Source organism: Phasianus colchicus, chromosome Z (genome assembly GCF_987193195.1).
Source record: "Phasianus colchicus chromosome Z, bPhaCol1.hap1.1, whole genome shotgun sequence".
NCBI lineage: Eukaryota > Metazoa > Chordata > Aves > Galliformes > Phasianidae > Phasianus > Phasianus colchicus.
This window is the reverse complement of record NC_143476.1, coordinates 49,832,635-49,855,843: the sequence shown is the minus strand read 5'-3', so window position 1 is coordinate 49,855,843 and position 23,209 is coordinate 49,832,635. Positions and strand designations below refer to the sequence as shown.

The 23,209-nt window shown below is 40.3% G+C and overlaps 1 protein-coding gene across 1 annotated transcript; it reads left to right on the top strand.

The window, feature by feature from the left end:
• Window positions 1-3,200: 3,200 nt before the first annotated feature.
• On the top strand, window positions 3,201-22,555 carry HABP4 (hyaluronan binding protein 4). The gene is given in 9 exon segments (XM_090132161.1): window positions 3,201-4,624; window positions 8,473-8,617; window positions 9,436-9,535; window positions 9,537-9,595; window positions 12,412-12,492; window positions 17,415-17,439; window positions 17,442-17,585; window positions 19,288-19,467; window positions 22,208-22,555. Coding segments are annotated over 9 exon segments (1,074 nt in total). The 5' UTR covers window positions 3,201-4,341; the 3' UTR covers window positions 22,265-22,555.
• Window positions 22,556-23,209: the final 654 nt, after the last annotated feature.

Genomic DNA, 23,209 nt, shown 5'->3' with positions numbered 1-23,209 from the left:
TAAGTAAGTAAGAATCTGAGAACAGACTTAAGGAAAATCTGGGAGCAAACAAAAGTCCTGCATAGGACAAGTATCGATAACACAACTGGGAAACAGATCTATGGGGCTCACTTACTAGCTGATTACCGAATCTAGGAGGGTTAAGGCAGCTTTTTTTGGCATGCATTGTACTGGTACTATTGGTGGGCCTTACCTGTGCATAATGAGGTGTTCTATGTGCCTATGCCGGAATACTAGAAGGGAGTATGAGGTATGGAAGAGACACGAGTTAAGGCAAAAGGTGGGAAGTGAGCTTATTTCACACACTAAGAAGGAATAATCTAGCATGTGTAAATCCTGCTAGATTAAAGAAAAGGGGGGAATTGAAAGGCAAGAAGGGCCCCGCAAGTGAAAGTGAAAAGGCAAGAAGGCTTCACAGTGACTAAGAATAAGGGGGTGAAGGGGAATAGTTAGAGATAGTTTATAGAAGCAAGAATGTAGAGCATGTTAGAAAAATAAGGGATGGCAGACACTGTGTCTGGGATAGTGAGGGCGATGAAGGCCATAAAGATAAGAATTTGAGAACAGCCCGAGGACGTCTGGCAGGGAGGTGATTAGATGTCCACAGGGCAAGAAGAAACCGGTTTGGGGGGATGCCCCCCCGAAAGGTCAGAAGTTTACAGCAAGAATGGCCAGAAGCCTTCACGAGGAAGACGACAAATCTTCATCCCACGACCCACTACACAAACTTAAGAGGGGAGGATCTGCGTGCTAATGAACTCTCGGGGTGAAATGAATATGTATCCAAATTCCAGGAAAACTATTGATTATGTATTCACCCTATATCTATAACACGATTTTTCCAGATGGTGTGCAAGTTAGGCGGATCTATCCCTCTTGCACCCGGTGTCTACACAGCACTGAATAAACTGTACCTGCTTTGTAATCTTACTTGGGTTACAGAGTTTGATTCCGCACATCAGACCTGTTTTGTTTTCTGAGATACACCTAGGCCTCGCTAGAGACAGAGGGAGGTGGCTGACAGCTCTGAAGCATCGGCAGGGGCTTTCTTGGTTTTGAGACCCTGTGCTAAGGACGAGATAAAGTTGAGAACAGATAGTGTGTACAAAAGTTATCAACATGCTTTCTAAAAACAGAGAAAGCGATCCATGAATGCTGGAACATAACATCCTCACAGAAATCACTGATTATCCCTTTGTTGGCCATGGAGCCCTGAAGGCCGTGCTGATTGCACTCATTGGATTGCTGTAGCTGACAAGGCAGTGCAGGAATGTTGGGTCTGCACGTGGGGTGGATAGGCACTGGGGCCTCCAGGAGCTGCGGGTATTAATCATGGGCATCAGAGGTGATAAAGACACTCCCAGACAGCTCTGGCCAATATTTCTACTGTGTTAATGGGACTATTTGCATGTGGTCTGTCAACTGTTTATGGGCTGATTTGGCCCTGCTCCATGACATGTAGGGCGGAGGGACCTGCAGATCTGTGCCCTGGGAAGAGATAATGGAAAAGGATAGAGAGATAGGCCTAAAACAAAACAGCTGCAACGATCTGAGGAGAAACAAATTATTTACTAAATAAAGTATTGGAATGCAAGATAACACACTATAATACAATATAATTAGAGTTGGAGCTAATAAATCAAATATAAAGAGAGTAGTGTCCAAAAGCCAAAGGCCTTACTCTAATGCTGTAATGAGATGGCCCCCACAACAGATACAAGCAAGATGATTGAAAGGGATGTCAGGTGACCTACCAAGGCCTTTCATTTGTTCCTCCTGAGCAGAATTGATAGCAGAACAGCAAATAGTCTTCTGGGGATCTAGTTCTTCTCTTCTGGGATAGGTACCCAGACCTGGAGCATTAACTCTTTAACTCCCAGTGCACCACATGATGTTATGATGTGGAATACCAATAATCAAAGAAAATAATCAGAAAACCACGATATAGTCTTATGTGGCTGGGTTGTATGTGGAAGCTGAGGATCTCCGCTCAGTATTTCTGCTGAATGGAGCAGATGTCTCAGTTGGTGGAGACCAACTTAAAGATCATCCATTTCCAACCCCTTACTACAGACAGTTTCACCGTTCACTAAATCAGGATGCTCAGGGCCCCATCCAACTAAGCCTTGAACACCTCCAGGGATGGGGCATCCATGACAGTCTCTCCGGGCAGCCTATTCCAGTGCCTTATCACTGTCAAAGCTGTACATCTCCCTGCAGTGCTACACTGCAAGCTCCCTGGTGTTACTTCACATATTTGTTGAGGTGCAGAAACTTTATTGCCACTGCAGTTCCAAGCAGAAAGAAGCACGTTAGAACCTCTATAGCACTCCAAGTCTATCCTATGCCTCCTGCTGGGAACACCCAATGTATCCTCTCTCTGTCTGTTTCCTCCCACTCTTCAACATCCTCAAAGCACAAAAACTATTATAAAGCAATAAGTAGTCTTTCACTCTCTCAAGCTGCTCTGCATGGTGCATGCTTGCACTTCAGCCTCCTGACTCTGGGATGGGTAGCAGAATAAACCCCCTGAGATTCCAGATGGAGACAGTTAAGACAGTTAAGAGACAGTTAAGTCTTCTACTCCATCCAGGCTGCCACAAGTCCTTGGGCTATATAAGTTCCATTCAAGGATGCTGAGGGAGCCGGTGGAGGTGATTGCCAAGCTGTTTTCCACCACCTATCAGTGATTCTGGTCAACTGGAGAGGCCCTAGATGACTGGAGTCTTGTCAGTTTTACTCCCATTGACAAGAAGAGTCATAAGGAGGATCTAGGGACCTACAGGCCTGCCAGTCTGATCCTGGTGCCAGGGAAGGTTGTGGAACAGATCATTTTGAGTGTGTGTGCATGTGTGGCATGTGTGGGACAACCAGGGGATCAGGCCCAGCTAGCATGGCTTCATGAAAAGCAGGTCCAGCTTGAACAACGTGATCTCTTTCTATGACTGGGTGATCTGTCACCTGGTGGATGAGATAAAGGCTGTTGCTGATGACCTAGACTTCAGTAAAGTCTTTAACACCGTCTTCTACAGCATTCTCCTAGGAAAGCTGGCAGCTCATGGCTTGAACAGGTACACTCTTTTCTGGGTGGAGGGCCGGGCCCAGAGGTGATGGTGAATGGAGTTATGTCCGGCTGGTTGCTGGTTGTGAGTGCTGGTCCTGAGGGGTTGATATTGGCTCCATCCTGCTTAATATCTTTATTGATAACCTGGATGAGGGGATTGAATGTACCCTCAGTAAGTTTTCAGATGACACCAAGTGGAAATGTTCATCTGTCTGGGGATAGGAAGGCCTACAGAGGGCGCCAGGCAACTTGGATCAGTGTGTTGAGGCCAATTGTATGAGGTTCAACAAGATCCTGTGCTGGATCTTACACCTGTGTCACAACAACCTCATGCAATGCTACAGGCTCCACAGCCAGCAGTGTGTTCAGGTAGCCAAAGTGGCCAATGGCATCCTGGCATGTTTCAGAAATAGTGTTGCCAGCAGGAGCAGGGAGGTGATTGTCCCTCTGTACTCAGCTCTTGTGAGGCCACACTTTGTGTGCTATGTTTTGGGCCACTCACAAAAAGAAAGATGTTGAGGAGCTGGAGCTTGTCCAGAGAAGGACAGCAAAGCAGTGAAGGATCTGAAGCACAAGTCTTATGGGGAACAGCTGTGGGAAGTGGGATTGCTGAGTCTGGAGAATAGCAGGCTCAGGGGAGATCTTATGACTGCCCGCAAAGATCTGACTGATGGTTATAGTGCAGAGTTGGCCTCTTCTCCTGGTTAACAGCGATAGCACAAGAGGAAATGGCCTCAAGTTTCTCCAGGGGAGGTTCAGGTTGGATGTTAGATAATGTTTCTTCCCTGAAAAAGCGGGAAAAGGCTAGCCAGGGAGGTGTTCAAGAAACGTGTACATGTAGCACATAAATGTGTACACAAGGGACATGGTTTAGTGGAGAAATATTAATGACAGGAGGACGGTTGGACTAGACGATCTTAAACGTCTTTTCCTACCTTAATCATTCCGCAATTCATCCCTCGCGCCATCTGGTCAGTGGGCAATTATTGGCTCTGCAGTGCGCTGCATTCTAATTGGCTGCAGCCGCAAACAGGACGGGACTAGGCTGCGCAGGGATTGGTTGATCACCCTTGTCATTGTCTAGGATTGGCCGTGGGCGAGGTCGGCAGCGCTGGTAGGAGGTGGCTGCGGACGGCCGGCAGGTTGGGGTGTGGTTGGCTGGCAAGGCTGGAAACAGGTGCGTGCGGGAATGCTGTGGCCGCGGGCGTGGCGCTGAGCTGGCGCGGTGCCTGTTCCCCGCCGCCTTCTGCTAACACCCGCCGGCAGCGGCCGTGACCATGGCTACGGCTATGATGAAGGGGGCGATGGGCTGCCCGGTGGCTGACATCATGGAGGTGAGCTTCAGTTGCGCTGTCGCCAACCGCTTCTACCAGCTGCTGGACGACGAGTCGGGCCCCTTCGACAACCTCCGCGAGGCAGAGCGCCGCCAGCAGCAACGCAAGAGCCTCGGCAAAGCGGTGGCCCGGCGGGGCGGCCCCGGTGGCAGAGGGGGTACCGCCAAGAGGGAGCCCCAGAAGCAGCGGAAGCAGCTCGGGGCGCCCGCGCCACCGCCGCAGCTCGGTACGGGGCGCCGCGCCGCGGGAGAGTGGCGGCGTCTCAGCGGCGTGGGTACGGGATCGGGCGGCGCTGCCTCGGGGGGTGGCGGAGGGAACGATGCGATCCGGGCCGGGTGCTGCGGGAGGCGGGAGTGCAGGGGGTCCGAGGGAGCGCCCGCGGAGCGAGAGGCGGTCGGGCTGCTCCGATGTGAGTCTGGGCCTCTGTGCTGCGGACGGGAAGCGCCGACAGAGGAACTTAAGAAAGAACGCGAGGGAGGAGCGGGAGGCAGCTGCCTGCCTCGGTTCTGGTTCCTCTGCTCTAACACTGCTGTGGATGTCCTTTCCCTGGAGGCATTCGAGGCCAGGCTGATGGTGAGTGGCAGCCCTCTGTCCCACTGTGGGGCGTTGGAGCTGGGTGAGCTTTGAAACCTCTTCCAACCCAAGCCATTCTGTGAGTTTTAACACCTTGGGGAATTACGTACTAATTGCAACGGAGCTATTATTGTTCCATCAAGCTGTTGTCAGTGCTACCACATCTATTCCTTTAGTTTTATGCTGCTCCAGCAGCAATTACTTGACTTTGTGGGGCCAAATACATGCTAGTTGATATGCAGCTTTGTAGAAGACAATTATATATATATATATATATAGGTTGTCGCTTTAGGCAGTTTTTTTGGACTGTTGTCTTTTGAGGTACTTCTGAGATAGAAACATGACTGTCAGAAATATCTGCCTGGAAGATGAACGTTCATTTTAGCACCAGGTCTCCTTCATTTTCAGGGTGCTCTGCTGTGGTTACCAGCAGAAAGCAGAGGAATTTGTTAGTGAACAGCAGGGCAATGCTTTGATGAAAAAGTTGTTGCACAAGTAGTGTTGGGTGTCCACCAGGACTGTGAAGTATGTGAAAGCCATCTTCACCTCTGACTTCTCCATTGATATCTTGAGCATACAGGTTCTGAATGTAATCCTCTGTATTACCCCATGGCCCGATGGACTGAATATTTTCTGCTACCTTGATACTAAGGAAACCTTCTTTCTGCAGGTAAAGGTATCAGATGTATGCCTTGGTTTTCTTTACTGATAATTTGAACAGGGAAAAAGACTGCTGGCTTTGGTAGTAGACTTTAGGAAAGTGAGTAAGCACTTAGCTTGGGAGTTATTTCTTATTAGGGAAATAAAAAGTGCTTTCTCCTTTATAAGTGGTTATTCTGGATTTTGAATGCTTATATGTTTGTGTCTTAATTTTCCTTGAGAAATAAGATTGTGTGGTGGAGAGAGGTGAGACCTGGGCCTCCCTGTGTACATCTGCTACAGTCATTGTCTTCTTGCTTGCGTGACATAAAGTTAATTTGTTCTAATTCAGTTAGAAAACTTCTGGATGCCAAAAAAGTTACAGGGGGACTGCGAACTTAATGGGTGAGAATGATCAGCTACTCCCTTTATGAAGAAAAGGCACTGCTACTTCATAATCTACCAAAAGAAACATGTTTTTTTTTTTTTTTTTTTTTTTTTTTTCCCTGCCATCTAATGATGTGATTGTGGCTTTTTAATTTAAGTTACTGTGTTTTTTTTAAATGTGATTATTAAAATGTATGCAGAGAGCTTGTACCCATTGTAGGTACTGCAGCACTTGATGTTAGCTCAGTTGATTCTTAGCACGGTGGCCAAACTGCATTTGCCAGCTCTTTAATTCAAAAAACTTTGTTGCAGAGCTTGCATTCTTTTAGCAAGACTGGCAAATTAAACCTGTTGATCATGCACTAATAAACTCAATTCAGTTGAAAGCTCTAAACCTTTGTTGCTAATGTCTCCAGAAGGTTTTCTTCTCTCCTTTTCATTTGATGACTTGTGAATACAGTTCCTAAATTGTCTGAATTTTTAGCTACTACTTTAAGTTAATATGGCACGATGTGTTTCTGGGGATATTTTTCCTATGCTGTCTGCAGTTCTCTTATCTTTTTAAAAACTAATTCCAGTATCATTCTTTCAGATAGGTAGGCAGAAGAATTGTCCACAGGGGTAGCTGTGGTAGGCAGCTCTGTAACTGCTTGCTAACACTCAGGGAAACAAATAGAACAGAGTCTTAGTTCCATTTATTTTTCTTTGGAGTGTTGTATGCAGTAGATGGAGCTAGACTTTTTTTTTTTGGATACTATTCTGTGAATCATGTAGTTAGCCATGTGTTAGTTCACAAAATTAAATGCTTCAAAAATTAGTAGTATTTTTGTTCTCCTACACTAGGATTTCAGTTTAGAACCAATGCTTGAATAATTGGTGGTATAGTTGGGATGTACATATAGCAGACAGTGTATACCATTCTGTGTTCTTTATAACTTCAAGTTTTCCAAATTAGTATGCTTTAATAAAAAGTTCTCCAATAATTTTAGAAATTTCCCTTTATCCAGATACTTAATCTTAGTTTTGGGAATGAAAATATGCTTTCTTCTGTAAGAATTGAGCTAATCCAAACCTTGAGGAAGGAGAATGTATCATTTCAAGTGGTCTGTAGCTTAAAGAAAACCAGTTAAACTTTCTTCTGTGTACAGACATGACTATCCTTATTGCATAGCAAGAGGCTTCGTCTATCACAATTTTATCTTATTCTCTGAGTGGATTGTTCTTTAGTTTACTTTTATAGATTATGTTGCAGACTTCATGCTTGCCAGCCAAGCTTTAAATCGGATCTTTATATGTGGTCATTTTCTGTAGAACTAGGAATTCATTTGTATATTAATATTGTGTAGTGGAATAGGTTTTTGTATATTCTTGAAGCTAAAGCACATTAACCAGGACTGTAATTTGTACATTAACCTGTTGAATTTAGTAACTTCCTCAGCACAGCACAGGTGCTTTTGGAAAAAAAGAGCACAGTTTCACTGGTCTGAGGCTTGTGTTTCTGTAGTTCCTTGTTTGATTTCTTAAACCAATTTCTGCAGTTACTAGTGTAAGTACAGATGTCTAGGAGAGGGTCTGCTTGCCTCTGGAGAACTTTGTCTTAAATAGAGGAGAATTTGGGGAAAACAAGGATGGATGTACATAATGAACTCTGTTGTTACACAGGATGCATTTAGGTTAAATGGATAACCTCAGCTTGTCTTCTACAATACGCAGTACCTTTGCACTCAGTTTTTTCAACCTCAGCAATGTCCAGAAAAATCCCAGAAGGCTTAAATACATTTTGTCTTGGAACATAGTGACATTTTAGAATTAGGTGTAGCCTCTGTATTTACTGCTTGGGTTTCTGTTGTTTAAACTTGATGTCTGGCAGTGTTAAATAGTTATCTTCTCCTTAGAGCTGTAATAGGAGGTAATCCTTATTTTATTGTATGCCATATTTGTGAGCTTGAAGGAGAAGTACAGGCTCAGACTTGAAAATCTAGCTCATCTATCAAGAAGTGCGTTGATCAACAGCTAACACATCTCAAATGATCTTTCCATTGTTTATTCTGCAACAATCTTGGAATTCATGTCTTCCAAAGAAGCTTCTCTGTCTTTTCCTTGTGTCCTACAGAAAGATCTTTGAAAAAACATGAAAAACAATTTTGGTTCTCCATTTCTGTAACTTCATGTGAGGGGGGAAAAAAAAATGTGATTTCTCTAGCTTGTTGTGGTTTTGTTTTTTGTTGTTTTTTAAATGGCTGAACAGTGTCAACAGGAAAGCTAGACTCACTAATCTGTAAGGGAAAGTATGTATATTTAAAGACAGTGTCTGGTAAGATTAACTGCCAGGGCATTTAATAGTTGGGGTGGATTTGGGACTGAAGACTTAAAGCTGAAGTCTGTAAGGTGTATTTAGCTCACTTAAGTCAACAGTAAGTACGATTCAGTTATTGTTAAACTCTTAGTAATGTGTGTGTGTATATGTGTTTCTAGGTCAGAAGCAAGTACCTAAACAAGAAGACTGTAGAGTAAAAGACATTAGCAGAGCAGAGAAACAAGACAAAACTGAATGGAGGCCATCATTCACGGAATACTCATCTTATGAAACAGAAAGTCAAGCAGAACTCACAGCTATGAGGTATGTATCATATAGAGGATCATGAGGTGCCTCATGAAAAGGAAAAGTGTGTATGGGATGGGAAGGAGAGAGAAAGAGTTAAACTTCTTAAGCAGATATCATAGCCAAAAGTGACTTACAGTGTTGTTAATTTGTAGATTTGGTGCAATGTAAATTAGTTGAGTCTGGCAGAGCTGCAATTTTGTCTTCCTTGCAGATTGATTTGGAACTGTTTTGTTAAGTGGTTAAAGGCAAAACTAAGAATTGCTAAGATATGAAAACTTAGCCCTTAGTCTGTAATGTAAATACTGTGTTTCTGAACTTGGTAACCAAATTTTGTAGGACATCTGGTGCAGATTGAAAGTAGAGAAACTACTTTCAATAGAAACTATACCTTTGTTATACTGCTTGCTACTTGGACAGTGAACATGCAAATTTTGTTTTCTTTCTAGGTACTAGAATAATTCCAAACTTCTAACAGTTAAGAGTGTAGCTCTTCTTACTGTCTGTGAATGTAGTTGATATTTTAAAACTTGTTTGCAGTTGCGTATAAATCTGAACTTGAGAGTGGAGTTATTACTCAAGTCACTGAAGACATGACAGCTTTATAGTGTTTTATTAAACTTCTCTAATATTTCTGTTCATCAATGGCTAAAGTTCCTATTCCTATTGTGTATAATAATTCTTACTTTAAGCCAAAACTAATACAATCGTACTGTATTATGTAAAGATGTAGATTTAAAAAATTTTACAGTAGCTCCCCTATACTGATATCACAGCTACACAAATGTAAACATAGGATTTTTTTCTTCTTGCACTCTGACTACACGTCTTCTTAGACCTATTGAAAAATTAGACTGTGAAAGGCCAACAGTTTGTGGAAGAGGAAAAGATGAAATGCAAGGTAGAGGAAGAGGCTGTAGAACAAAAAAAAAGTTCTGATGGCTTCGACTACAGAGGAAAACGGGAATTTAAAAGACAAAGTGACGATGATGAAATGTAAGTGTTGAGCGTGCTTATTCTCAGTGAAAAGTAGAGTTGTCATTATGGTAGAATTTCTTGCATATTCTATTCCTTTCTCTGTAGACAAACTGGCTGCCAAAAAGACAGTTTTAATTTGGGACTCTGCTGGGGAAAAAAAAAGCTCTTAAAGAATTCTCTTTCCTCTCTCTAGTGGAATGAGAACAGATAACATAAAAGGTGGAAGTGGAGCTTGCAACTGGGGAGCAGTTAAATATATGATGTACAATATATAATTGTGTCCACCATCATTGTCTGGTTCTCACTGTAGGCAGTGTTCTATTCATCAAAGTCTGGATGTTTTTAGGTTAAAGTTATGCTTTCTATTCATTGTTGTGATTAATGCTGTTCTGTAGCTTCCTGAACTTATCTCCATTACTGAACAGCTGAACTTGTAGCAAAAGCATGATGAAAGTTCTTGAATAAAAGCTAGCCAAAATTCAGTTGAGTGGGGACAAAGTTGTCTTTTAACTGAAATGAGTTATTAATTTTTCTAATATTCAAGAAAGTGGCATTCTTGTATTTGATGTTGCTACAAAATGCCAACTACCAAGTGAAACTTTGTCATCAGGCCTAAGATTCTGTGTTGCAAAGCTGTAGTACAGTTCTGTGTGGCTCCAGAGGTGTTTAGCTGGCTATGCCACTTGAGAACATTTTAAAGCACAACAGGATCAGTGATAGAATGTGACTGTTTATTTAATGGTCAAAAAGATGAAAGAAGTTAGGAACTTCAGTTGTCTACTTCATTCATTGATATGTGTTTGGATTATCAAAAACTTTGTTGAGAAAGTCTGCTTTTGTCTATTCTTTGCATTTACTAATATGTTATTCTTTTTAGTAGTTTTTATTACCATTCATCTAGAAGTTTTTAATTGAAGGCTGATGTTAGACAGAAAAGGCAAAACTTTTTGAGCTTTGGTCACAATTCTTTTGTTTTAAAAACTAGTTTAATATTTATCACTTACATCACGATGTTTGTTAATGTGTTCTAGGTTTCCTCAGTGTATCTGGCTAAATGGTTGTGGATGAGGAAAAAAAACACCTTTGATAGGTAGCAGATTTAGGGCTTGATATTCCAAATTCCTCTGAAAGATCATGACTTCTAATACTGTATACTAAAAGTATTAGTTTGGTTAAGTATTCCAGCTTTTCAAAACAAGTGATCAGTTATGTAAATATCGTTTTATCTAATTGTGCAAAACTAGCTTGTATATTATAAGGTGAAGATGGTGTGAACTGTGTAAGGCTCATGAAAGTGAAGTTCAGTTTTATTTTTGCCTTGAATCTCCCCTGATAACTGCTTGCCTCTTTGAAGCTATGCCAAAGTATATGGAAGGCAGGAAGCTGATCTGGGAGAACCAGCATGGCAAATCCTACTTGACCAACTTAGTGGCCTTCTCTGATTGCATCACTGCAGTGTTCAATGGACAAAGAACTGGCTGCAGGATTGAGTCCAGAGGGTGGTGGTCAGTGGCTCAGTGTCTGGAGGGAGGCTGGTAATGAGTGATGTCCTCCCCAGAGTTGGTGCTGGGACCAATACTCTTTAATACCTTCATCAATGATTTTGACAGTGGGGTTGAGTGCACCTTTTGCTGATGGCGCCAAGCTGTGGGGTGCTGTTGACTCACCAGAGGGATGCGATACCACCCAGAAGGACCTAAACAGGTTTGAGCAGTGAGCCCAGGAGAACATGAGGTTCAGTAAGTCTAAATTCAAAATCCTGCACCTGGGTAGAAGCAACTCCCATTACCAGTACAAGCCAGGGGATGAAATGATTGAGTGCAGCCCTGCTGAAATAGACCTGGGGGTACTGGTGGATTGGGAAGCTGGACATGAGCCAGCAATGTGCCCTTGCAGCCCAGAAAGCAGAGGTGACCTGGTAGCGGTCTTTCGGTATCTAAAAGGCAGGCAGCTACAGGAAAGGAGACAGACTCTAGAAGGTCTGTGGAGGCAGAACGGGGAAATGGTTTCAAGCGCGGAGAAGGCAGACTTAGGTTAGAGATAAGGAAAAAATCTTTTACAGTGAGGGTGGTTAAGTACTGGAAGAGATTGCCCAGTGATATGGTTGATGCCCCATTCCTGGAGACTCTAAAGGCAAAGCTGGATAAGGCCTTGGGCAACCTTATCTAGCTGTGTTGTCCCTGTTCATTGCAGGGGAGTTGGACCACATGGCCTTCAGTGGTCCCTTCCAACTCTGAGGATTCTGAGATCCTGCTTATTTCTCCTAGCTATTTTTTGTTGTTCAGTAGTATCACTACTTAAGGTACAAATACAGATATCAATGCTTTCTTGCGATGTGTCATGTATAGTGGATTAAATTGGGATTGTAGAAGTGTATCTGTACCTTAATTGTTAATGATTCATCGAAGTTACATTTTAAATAATGCATCCTTAACAGTGGAATGAAAATAAGTATGCTACTGGTCTTTTTGGCCAGTGAAGTGTTACAGAAAATGTGAACTTCTAAGAATGAAATATGAATTTTACTGTTTCAATAGTGGAAAATAAAAAATGCAAGTAAAGCATCAGAGATATACCAGTACTTGACAACAGTATTCATAATTGGGTTATTGTCTTCATGCATCTTTGAATAAAAGTACATGAAAATTGGGTTTTTCCAGTTCTTTTCATTTTGTTACTCCATACAGTCACTTAGATGAACCTTTTTCTTATGATTCTAGAGTTTTGTTTCTTTTGTTTTTTTCCCCTTTCCAAGGAATTTTGCCAAATACATCATGTTTTGACCTGCAAGGTTTTTCCTATGACTTACAAAGACTGTATGTTTTCTGTTTTAGTGAGGTGGAACTGACTGCTCCAATGGAAGCAACTGCAAAAACTAAGTCTCTGGCGATGTCTGAAGGAGAGCCTCTAAACAAGTATAGCTGACTGAAATAATTTTTTCTAAATGCAAAGGAAACCGTTTACTGTTACTGACATTCTTGACTTGTACTGGGAAACATACTTGAAATTTGAACTGTGAAGTTTTGCTACTGCAGATATTTTAAAAAAGGAACTTTCCCTGTACTTTTTTCTTGAGACTCTTTGTCTCAAGAAAATGGGTTCTTAAGTATTAGAAAAGCTTGATTATGCAGCTGCAGTTTTGAATGACCCACTGATGCTTACATTCCTAATACTAGGTGATGATTTAATGAGCTGTGCATTGTGTTACACTTTTGACTTGGGAAATGGATAAAAATCACTCTGCTTTATTGAAGTACTAAAGTACTTCAGAAGTAATTAAAAAAAAGTATTCATAATATCTGTGCAATCACGCAAACACAAAGAACACTAAGATAAAACTCTCTAAGTTAGTTATTTATCAGTCACTAATAATGTACAGAGGACCTTTATGGTCTTGAAGTGAGCCTTAAAAGTAGGGGAACTGAAAGAGGACTTTGCCTTTTGCTTTCTGACTTCAAGACTTATCAGTCTTAATGGAAAATTTGTTTTAGATGAAATATATGCTTTAGCTTAAAGTAATTGGACAATCTTGTCCAAGAAAGAGAATTCAAAGAATGAGCAAATAGCATGTTGTGAATATCTTTTCAACTGTGGAAAGTGACAGATTATCAGTGCCCTCTTCTATTGCTATGAAGCCTTTTTGTCCAATGATGCAACTTGTTTTTAATTATGTTGGTTCATTTTTTAACTTGAGTTATAGTACTGAGTAGGCTGCAAATACTATTTTATATATTCAGTTTATATAAACCTGTTAGAAGCTGAGTTGGCACAACTTTCCTTCTAGTTTAAAACTCGAATATACAGATAAGTCTTTTTATACATTACAAAATCTAAGAAGCTGAATTATGACAGGATTTCCAGAAAGGTTTTTCCAAGTGGACTTAAATCAGATGGGTAATGTAGATAAGTACAATGCAATTTTGACAGTTTTATTTAGTTAAATAGGAGAATGGTTCTTAAGCAGTTCTCATCAGTTACTGGTGCCTTTAGTTTTTTCAGGCTTGTACCAGTTTATCCATCATTGTAGCAGTAAACATGCCTAGCAATTCAAGCTCTTTGTAGATATGTCCTGACATAATTTCCTTGTAAAACATAAGACCTGAAGTTTACATCTTGGCAAAGGCATCTGACAGAATCTGCCATTTGTCTCTTTCATTTTACAGAAATCTCAGAAACCAGTAGGGAGTCAAAAAGATTGAGAGCTTCTACTGCTTATCATGTTTTTAAATGTTTAATTTGGAAAAGTGCTGAACTCAGTAAAATGCAGAGAAGCAAGTAAAGTGCAAGAACAAACCTGCTTAGTGTAATCTTTTCAGTGCAGTAAATACTATTCTGGAAACTCACAAATCTAAATGCAAAATGCAAGTTACATATCATAGAATCATAGAATTTTTCAGGTTGGAAAAGACCTTAAAGATCATCAAATCCAATCACAACCATACTATCGTAACTCTAACAACCCTGCTCTAAATCATGCCCCACATCCAAAAGGATTTTGAACACATCCAAGGATGAGAACTCAACCACCTCCCTAGGGAGCCCATTCCAATGCCTAACAACCCTTTCTGTAACAAATTTTTTCCTGATATCCAACCTAAACCTATACTTCATTGCGAGTGTCTTTGAGAGTAATGTCATTTTGGTGATTTCACATTTTTTAAGATAAGGAGTGAAAAATATGTATGCAATTAGGGAAGGTTGTATTACTTAAGAAGGGACACAGTATTCCAGGTGATGCCTGACCAGGGTAGATTAGAGGGAGAGGATCAACTTCTGGTATTGAGACAGATTTAAAAAAAAAAACCCAAACTTGATTTTGTTTCTTCTCTCATTCTCTTTTCTGGTGTGATTTATCATTTTAAAAAGTAATTATAGTCCTGGCAATTGTGAAAAATCTGTTCAAGTCAAGATACTGTATAACTTTATGGTTTGATACTGGCTAACTTCAGTGCATCTCTGGAAAGACTTCTACGAGCTTGTATAATCTAAAGGGTTTTGCCTTCAGGACTGTGTCTATGTTACTATTCTTAATTCCATTTGCAAAGCATTGCAGGACAAGAATGTATTTAATACTTGTGTAATGTAAATTATTTCTTGCTATGTCTTCAAATTTCCTTGAAGTCTGAACAACATCAATATATGGTGCATATAGTATCACAAATTACATAATAGTAATTTTTTTTTTTTTTTGCTGCAGCTAACAAGTATAAAATATAAGTACTATAGCTATATAAGCTGTCCTCACGGATACTTTCTGTTGAACTTGTCTTCACAGAATGAATGTGTGTTGGTTGGTAATTCGGATAAATGGATTTTTATTTTTGCTCAGTGCAGCACACAGTCATCTAACCAATTCCTGTGAAAGGTATTTGTGGAGTTAGTATTTATTCTGTGATGTTTTCTCCCATTTCTTGACAAAAAGCCCATCTCCCTTTTTGTTGTTAACTAGTATAATGCAAATTGATCCTATCTTATCTCTTGATGGTCTTTCTAATGCTTTGAAATTAAGTGCTGTTTTTCTTTTATCTCCCAACTATCTTGCCCTGATCATCATGGCCATACAGAAATCTATTCATTTTTAGCATTATGTAAGTTTCTTCCTCAGCCCATCTTTAAAGATTTTCCTGTAGATCATGTATATTAGACTTGATATGTCTTACTGTTCTCTTCTGGACTCTTTAGAAATTCCCACATGGAAGACACTCACTTCAGAGTTTGGTCCATGCTACCAGCAGTGACATCTTTTCCAAACAAGGGTTCAAGCATGTTCTTCTAATGTTTTTCTGATAGGAAAGAGACAGGTGCTGTTGATTGAAGGTTGTTTGTCTGGGTTACCTGCAGTAATCTTGCGCAGGTTGGGTAGGAGAAAGTTCATATTTCTGAGCTTTTTTCTTGCCAGTGTTTCTGTGTTTGGAGAGCTGACACTTTTGCTTGATAGTATTTTTCCTTCTTTGGCATTCCTGGTGTATTTGTTGTGGATTTTAGTTGTTTTTTTGTTTTCATATCACTTACTCTATCTCTTTAGTAAGTGTGTCTTTAGGATTTTTAGGAAATGTGGTAAATGCGTTACTTCTCACAGTGCAAATAGTAGCACTGAGTTGGCTTTAAAGCTCTGCTTGAATGCATGAGTTTCTTTTTCAGATTGAAAGACTGATAACTAATACTTCAGTATTTGTTGTAGCTGTTTTCCATCCGTCTACAGTTCTCATTGAGGACTGACACAGTGGAAAAAGGGAGAGAAAGACAAAATACTTCCTAGTGTTCACTGATTCTGTCTTGACATACTGACTTAGGAATGATTTAATTAAAAAAAAACATTCTTAAGTTTTCTTTCTCTTTTTTTCTTCGTCTCTGCGTGCTTGCATGTTGTGTCAGAACACTCACAGCAAATGTATATTCTTCCAGCATGCTTGTACAACTTTAGAGATTAAATGTGCTGTCACTTAATTTGAGTGATAAAGCGTAATCCAGTAGTGATGAAACAAGGGGAAATGGATTTAAACTAAAAGAGGGGAGAATTAGGTTAGATGTTAGGAAAAATAATTTTATTCAGAGGGCGGTGAGGCACTGGAATAGGCTGTGCAGAGAAGCTGTGGTTGCTCTGTCTCTGAGTTCAGGGCTAGATTGAATGGGGCCCTGTGAAGCCTGATCTGGTGGTGGCAGCCATGCCCATTGCAGGGAGTTTGGATCTCAGTGATCTCCAAGAACTCTTCCAATCCAAGACATTCTAAGAAGGTGAATTTCCAAATTGCACCTAAACAACTTGCATTTTTATATTAGAAAAATCTGCTCTTGATAATCAGCATTTGATAGAAAAAATATGAAACCTGGGATCCAATGGAAGGAAGGAAAGCTGTATTTCTCCTATAAGAAGGGACTTAATGTAGAGGTTTTCTGAAATAATCAGTGTTAGGAAAATACTTAATGAACATTGACTTCTGTTGCTATGTGTAAGCTTTGGGGTGGGAAAAGGGGATGAACCAGTTTTTAAGTATCTGGGAATCATAAAGTGTAGGTTTTCCTGTAGTTTATAGTGTTTGATTATTTTAACAATTATGATTAAAGGAGTTGTGCTTCCTGCATCTGTCTCTGTTTAGGAGGGAATTGTTTTCTGCTGGTAACTTAAATGGTACATGCTGTGAGTGTGCTGTAGTAGCAAGTGGTTCTGTTTAAAACAGTTATAGCACTTTCTTGGTGCTGACATAATGAATAGTCAAGCGATATGTTGAAGGTTTTTTAGATATAGTCTTCTGTCTTCACAGCTCAAAAATATGCGAAGCTGATTGATATGCTTACATTTTCCTTTAGCATATCGGCATTATCGTGCTTTGTGACAAATTGAAACTGTACTGGGTTTAATCTGTCTGTTTTAGGCAGGTGATAAGCACTGCCTCTGTGTAAGCTGACAAAAGAAATCAAAGAAGCAGTGTGTGAATATTAGACCTCACAACTGTGGCTGTATTTGCTAAAAGTAGATTCGCTGTCGAAACAGAGTTGTGATATTCTAGACCAAAAGGCAGAGTGATTTGTTGTAGAATATGCAATGCTTCAACTTATAATAAGGTTGGATAAATACCTGAGCTTAGTCCAATAGTTGGGAGACAATTCTTGCTTGTAAGACTAATTTCAAGCAGGCCCTAGGTGTATTTTACAAGTTAGGTTAATGTAAAAGTCATACACCAAGTTACTATGGCTTGTAAGTAAAATTGAGGACTATAATTTAGTGAGAAACATTCCAAGTGTTCTGTTTACTCTTCTTACTTTAGAGATTAACGTTCTCTTTCATCCTGGCATGTTATAAGCTAACGGGTTTTACTTTACAACCATAAACCTTTAGAGTTGCTGAAGGAAAGCCAATGGAAGAGAAGTAGTTCAAGAAATGACGTTAGATGAGTGGAAAAATCTTCAGCAACAGAATCGACCAAAGCATGAATTCAACATTCGAAGGCCAGAACCCACTGTTCCTTCCAAAGCAGTGGTGATTCACAAGTCAAAATATAGCGATGATGTAAGCATTATCTCTGGAATTCTGTAAACTTTGCTTTATGCTGAGGGTTAGGAAACTCTCTGTGTTTTCCACTAGTTTTAGTATAATCTGAACCCAAAATAGTATCTGAACTTTGTTACTGTAATCATGTATGCACCTTAAAGTTTGCCTTACACTTACTGTCTGTTCATTTTTCTCTCAGGTCAAAGTAGGGGTATATTTTACATGCAGGCATGTAATATATTAAGTTGTTCTGTTTTAAAATGTATACTCCTAGCAAAACAAAGCTTGTTTTCTTATTGCTGCTACACATGTAGATCTCCAGTAGTGCCGCAAGATAAATTCATCTTATAAACACTTCTTATCCTACTTTTGAATAATATTTTGCTAAATTATCAGTATATATTTGCACAGATCTGTTAAACTGGCATCTGTTTTGGCATCCTTAGTCTGGATGCTAAATGTCAATTTTTCATCTGTGCTGGACCTCAGATTCCATTGTGCACCAGGATTACATACTTTTTCCAGTTTTATGGTCCTATTTCTTAGAAGAACTCTGGAGTCCTTCTTCTATAGTGATATACTTTCTCCCCACTTCTCCCATTTTTTTTTTTTTTCCACTGTGTCTCTCGGGCTACATTTCAGGAGAGACTTCTGTTTATATGATTGGGAAGTGCTGAGGAGAAGCAGGAGAATTCACTTATATTCCTGCTAGCTTAGATTTTAGATTTTGAGGGTTGCAAAAGTATATGTATGTACTTGTAACCTAGCATGATGAAACTGTGATCCTTGATTAAGGTCTGTGTGCATGTATGCAATACACATTCTATTCTTTGTCTACTCATAACACTGAAACATGCAGCTTTTTTTTTTTTGTAAGTCATAATCACTGTAGGTCACTGAGCTCTTCCAGGTGCAGACAAATACAGAAGCTGCCTGCATCCTTTTTAGCATGGCTTTTGGTGCTCATGGATACCATTGCCCTTTCCTTTGGGATAAGGGGATGTACTGGGGAAAATAACTTTCACAAGTTCTGAAAATATGAGGAGTGCATGCTGTTCTTCTTGCTCCCAAACTTTCTTGGCTGGCATTACCAAATGACCTTGTCAAAATGAACATAGAAGAGATACAGAAACTGCATAACAAAGACAAGTCAAGTTCATTTTAGAATGAGGGATTTTTTACAGTATGGGATAAGTTTACAGGTATGTTAACTTCAACGCATGTTAAAATTATGGTGGGAAGCAATCTTAAACAATCTTAAATACACTAGGAATACGGAGAGTTAAAAGAGTTAATCTCATAGCTACAGACAAATATATATATGTCGGCTAGTAACCAAATGCTGTGGTTTCTGTCCTTTTAACCATTAGTTACCATTAGTTGAAGGTAATTGTAGGAGTAAGTAGGTTAGGCCTGATTCTCTGGTTCCTTAGGAAAGCCTTATAGATTATACTGCTGAAAACTTCAATACTGTGGAGCTGGTACAGCAGATCTTGCTTCAAGGACTCTCTGAGCAAACAAAACTACCCAGGCATCTGCGAGGCTGCAGCTGTCTCACTTCTTGTTCAAATGCTGTGCAAGCTGAGACTGCCTCCTATTCCAGATGTCATCTTAATTTTTTTGCTGCTTATTTTGTAATACATGCGTGTATGTAAATATGTCAGGGAGGATAGAAGGCAGTATATGGAAATTACAAGCCTTAACCATATGTTTTTTCTAGAGACAAAAGGGAGAGCTTGAAGATGATTATCATATTTTTCGAAGGGTAGTGAATGACATAACATCTCAGCTGGATATCAATTTTGGGAGTCTTTTTCGCCCTGGCTATGGATCAAGAGGAGCACGAGGTTGTGACCGTGGCAGACGAGTTGAGGAGACAGGACCTCAACCAGAAGTAATGGTAAAGTTTTCTGTAGGTTTTGTTTGCTCGGCAACATTTTTTGGTGGTGGTTGTCCTTTCCCTCTTCCCCCTCTATTCTGGAGGGATTTCTCGAGAACAGAACCTTGTTACTGTTACCCACCTCACAGTATGTTGGCCTGGTTATTTTCAGTTCCTGACTCATACCAAGTTGCTTAAAATGAAATACTGATTCTGGCTGAAGAACTCTAACACATACATTTCCAAAGGCTGGATTACCAGCTACTGTAATGTTAACTAGAGGAAAGGATGCAACAAACATTTCTTTCCTCATTGAATGTTTGATATAAATTAGGAAGTTGTTAACATGACTGAAGACTTACTATAGAGCAAGAAGTTTCAGTTCTGTATAGAATCATAGAGTCCTCAGAGTTGGAAGGGACCTCTGAAGGCCATGTGGTCCAGCTCCCCTGCAGTGAACAGGGACAACACATCTAGATCAGGCTGCTTTGCCTTTAGATTCTCCAGGCACAGTGCATCAACCATATCACTGGACAACTTGTTCTAGTGCCTCACCATCCTCACTGTAAAAGATTTTATTCCTTATCTCTAACCTAAAATTACCCTCCCTGTGCTTGAAGCCATCTCCCCTCCTTCTGTCACCACAGACCTTGCTAAAGAGCCTGTCTCCTTCTTTCCTGTAGCTGCCCTTTAGATACTGAAAGGCCACTATCAGGTAACCTTGCAGCCTTCTCTTCTCCAAGCTGTAGAGCCCCAGCTCTCTCAGCCTGTCCTTGTAGGAGAGGTATTCCATTCTGTGGATCAGTACTCTTAGAGTATTCTAATTACTGAACATGAGATGAGTAAATCTGGCATACAAGGAAGACAGAATCCATCTAAGTTGAAAAAGACCTTCAAGATCATGAAGTTCAATTATCAATCTGATCGATGGAGTCCCTTCACTAGACTATTTCCTATGGTGCCATGGCCACATGTTTCCTAAATACCTCCAGAGATGGGGACTCCATCACTTCCCTCTGCAGCCTGTTAGAATGATTGAAATGTTATACCTGGAATGAAAATTCTGTCTGCTAAAATACTGATTTTAGCTGAAGCTGAACTAAACTTCTGCACTGCTTGGCATTATGTATTTTATTCGTCATAAAAATACTTGAACTTAAACACTAAAAAAGGATTTTCAGGTAGTCTGCAAAGTGAAGAGTTTAAAATGCTCTACTACTACAAGTAGTGGTCATAAAATCACACAGTAAATGTGATAACATAATTAGACTGAATATATTCACTGTCCTTTGTTAGAAATGGGCTTAATATCTTTATACTTTGTTAGACCGTTGAGTCATTGTCTTTAGAAAAGAGAGAGGGCTGTGACTTTTCTATAAAGTTTCATCAAGGTTAGGTTCTTTGTGGCTTAAATAGTGTGTAAACGGCTCAGGCAATAACTTAAAAGATGAAGTTTGCATGCTTCCATTTATTTTTTGCCAGCACTAACTATTCAGTTAAACTGAATCAGTACGCCTATTCTGTCAGAGGAGCTGATACTGACATTACAGACTGTTTTTAAAACTGTCAGAACTTTAGTCTCTCTGTAAACAGTGGGCATCCCAGTATGTGAATGGGACCATTTCACATGTGCAAATAAGCTCTAATTATAACAGCATCTTTAATTCAATCCAAATTTAATTGCTTTCTAAAGTGTTGATCTAAAGAACTTCCACTGGCTTTTTAAGAAGGAAAAAAAAGGAAAACCTGCTTACCTAAAAATTACACCTTTATTCTTCATAATCACTGGTGTTACAGTTAGTTGTACTTAAAGCAGTAAAACAGTTACATTAGGGAACTTACAGAATGGTATGGAAAAGATTTGGTGTGATGTGTTTGCTTCATCTGAATGAAAAAGGCTCTTTGTATCACAAACTACAGGCATATTCAGTATCACAGAATCACAGAATTGCCAGGGTTGGAAGGGACCTCAAGGATCATGAATCTCCAACCCCCCTGCCACACGCAGGGCCACCAACCATCCCACCTAATGCTAGACCAGGCTGCCCAGGGCCCCATCCAATCTGGCCTTGAACACCTCCAGGGACGGAGCATCCACAACCTCTCTGGGCAGCCTGTTCCAGTACCTCACCACTCTCTCCGTAAAGAATTTCCCCCTGACGTCCAACCTAAATCTCCCTTCCCTCAACTTAAAACCATTTCCCCTTGTCCTGCTGTCACTCACCCTTTCAAAGAGTTGATTTCCCTCCTGTTTGTAGGCTCCCTTTAGGTATTGAAAGGCTGCAATGAGGTCACCCCGCAGCCTTCTTTTCTCCAGGCTGAACAAGCCCAGCTCCCTCAGCCTGTCCTGGTATGGGAGGTGCTCCAGTCCCCTGATCATCTTTGTGGCCCTCCTCTGGACCCAGTAGCCTTAGAAAGTTTAAAAAAAAAAAAAAAAAAAAAAAAAAACACAAAACCCCCCACCAACTTAATGATGTTTCTTCTAAAAAAAAAAAAGTTGCGGGTGAGATTGTTACACTTTCTTTCCCTATCCCACCTTAATACTACAAAATATGTTCTACTCAGTATTGCAAATGTTCATTTGTATCAACTGCAATAGTCATAATTTCTGAGATAAAATATTTCTGTGATAGAGATGGTTATGAAGCATTTACTTTAAATAAAACAGTGGATTTTTTCAGGATAAATGCGCACTTATATGTAGCTTTCAGATGCTTTAAAATCTATTCACTTCTATAAAACTTCCTTTCTCACTCTATAGGTACAAATTTTTGCTCCAAATCCAGATGACCCTGAGGATTTTCCTGCTTTAACTTGAAAGAAATATCATGAATGGTATTATCAATGTAGCTTTGGTGCAGCTCTAAAGAAACCAGTTCTGTACTGGTGTGGGAAGAGTCCAAGTCTACTGGAAAAGCTGTTCTAGTTGATGCGATTTTTTTGTGTGTGTGTGTGAGATGTTTGAAACTATTAATGGAAGTGAGCTCTGGAGATAACAGTGGTCTGGAATTCTGTTATAGGGCCTAGTACCTGCTGCCATTTGTGAAAGCTGTATGAAGGCTTGCAGTACTCAACTGTGTAAGGCTTTGAATGAAGATCAGGAGTACAGTGCTTAAAAATGTATATGTAGAGACTGTGTCAAGTTCTTCCTGGCAACTTGGTGAAACTGTATGACATGGTTTGCCATCAGGAGTCCGTTTCCCTTTGAGATGTGAAAGCTACTTTCTGTTTCTTTGGTAGAAACAAGTTGCAGTTCTTGAGAGTTTGGCAAATAAAACACAGTGCTTACTGGTTTGAGTTTGGGGTATTATTTTCATGAGTCAGAGACTGAAGCCACTGCTATCTGGCAACAAAGAGCTGACCTTACATGCCTGAAAAATATCCCTAAACAGAAATGATTTTAAGAGAGCAGCATAGTTGCTTTTAACAGGTGACTTTAACAAGTGTTTGTTCAGTAAGGAAATGCTATTTGCAACTACTTTTGAGATGTTGTCAGTGAAATAAAATAATTTTGAAGTAAAGACGGAACTAAGTCGTTAAAGAAGAAATTTGTTTACCACAAGAGAAACTACAAACTAAAATAGTAAATATCTCAAGTTGGAAGGAGTCCACAGTGATCACTGTGGACATCTCCTGCCTCTACCCAGGACCACTCAGAATTCAAACCCCGTGTCTGCAAGCAGAGTCCAAGCACCTTTTGAAATCCATCAGCCTGGATTTCAAATGTTGTTGGGGAACCCATTCCAGTGCCTGATCACCCTTT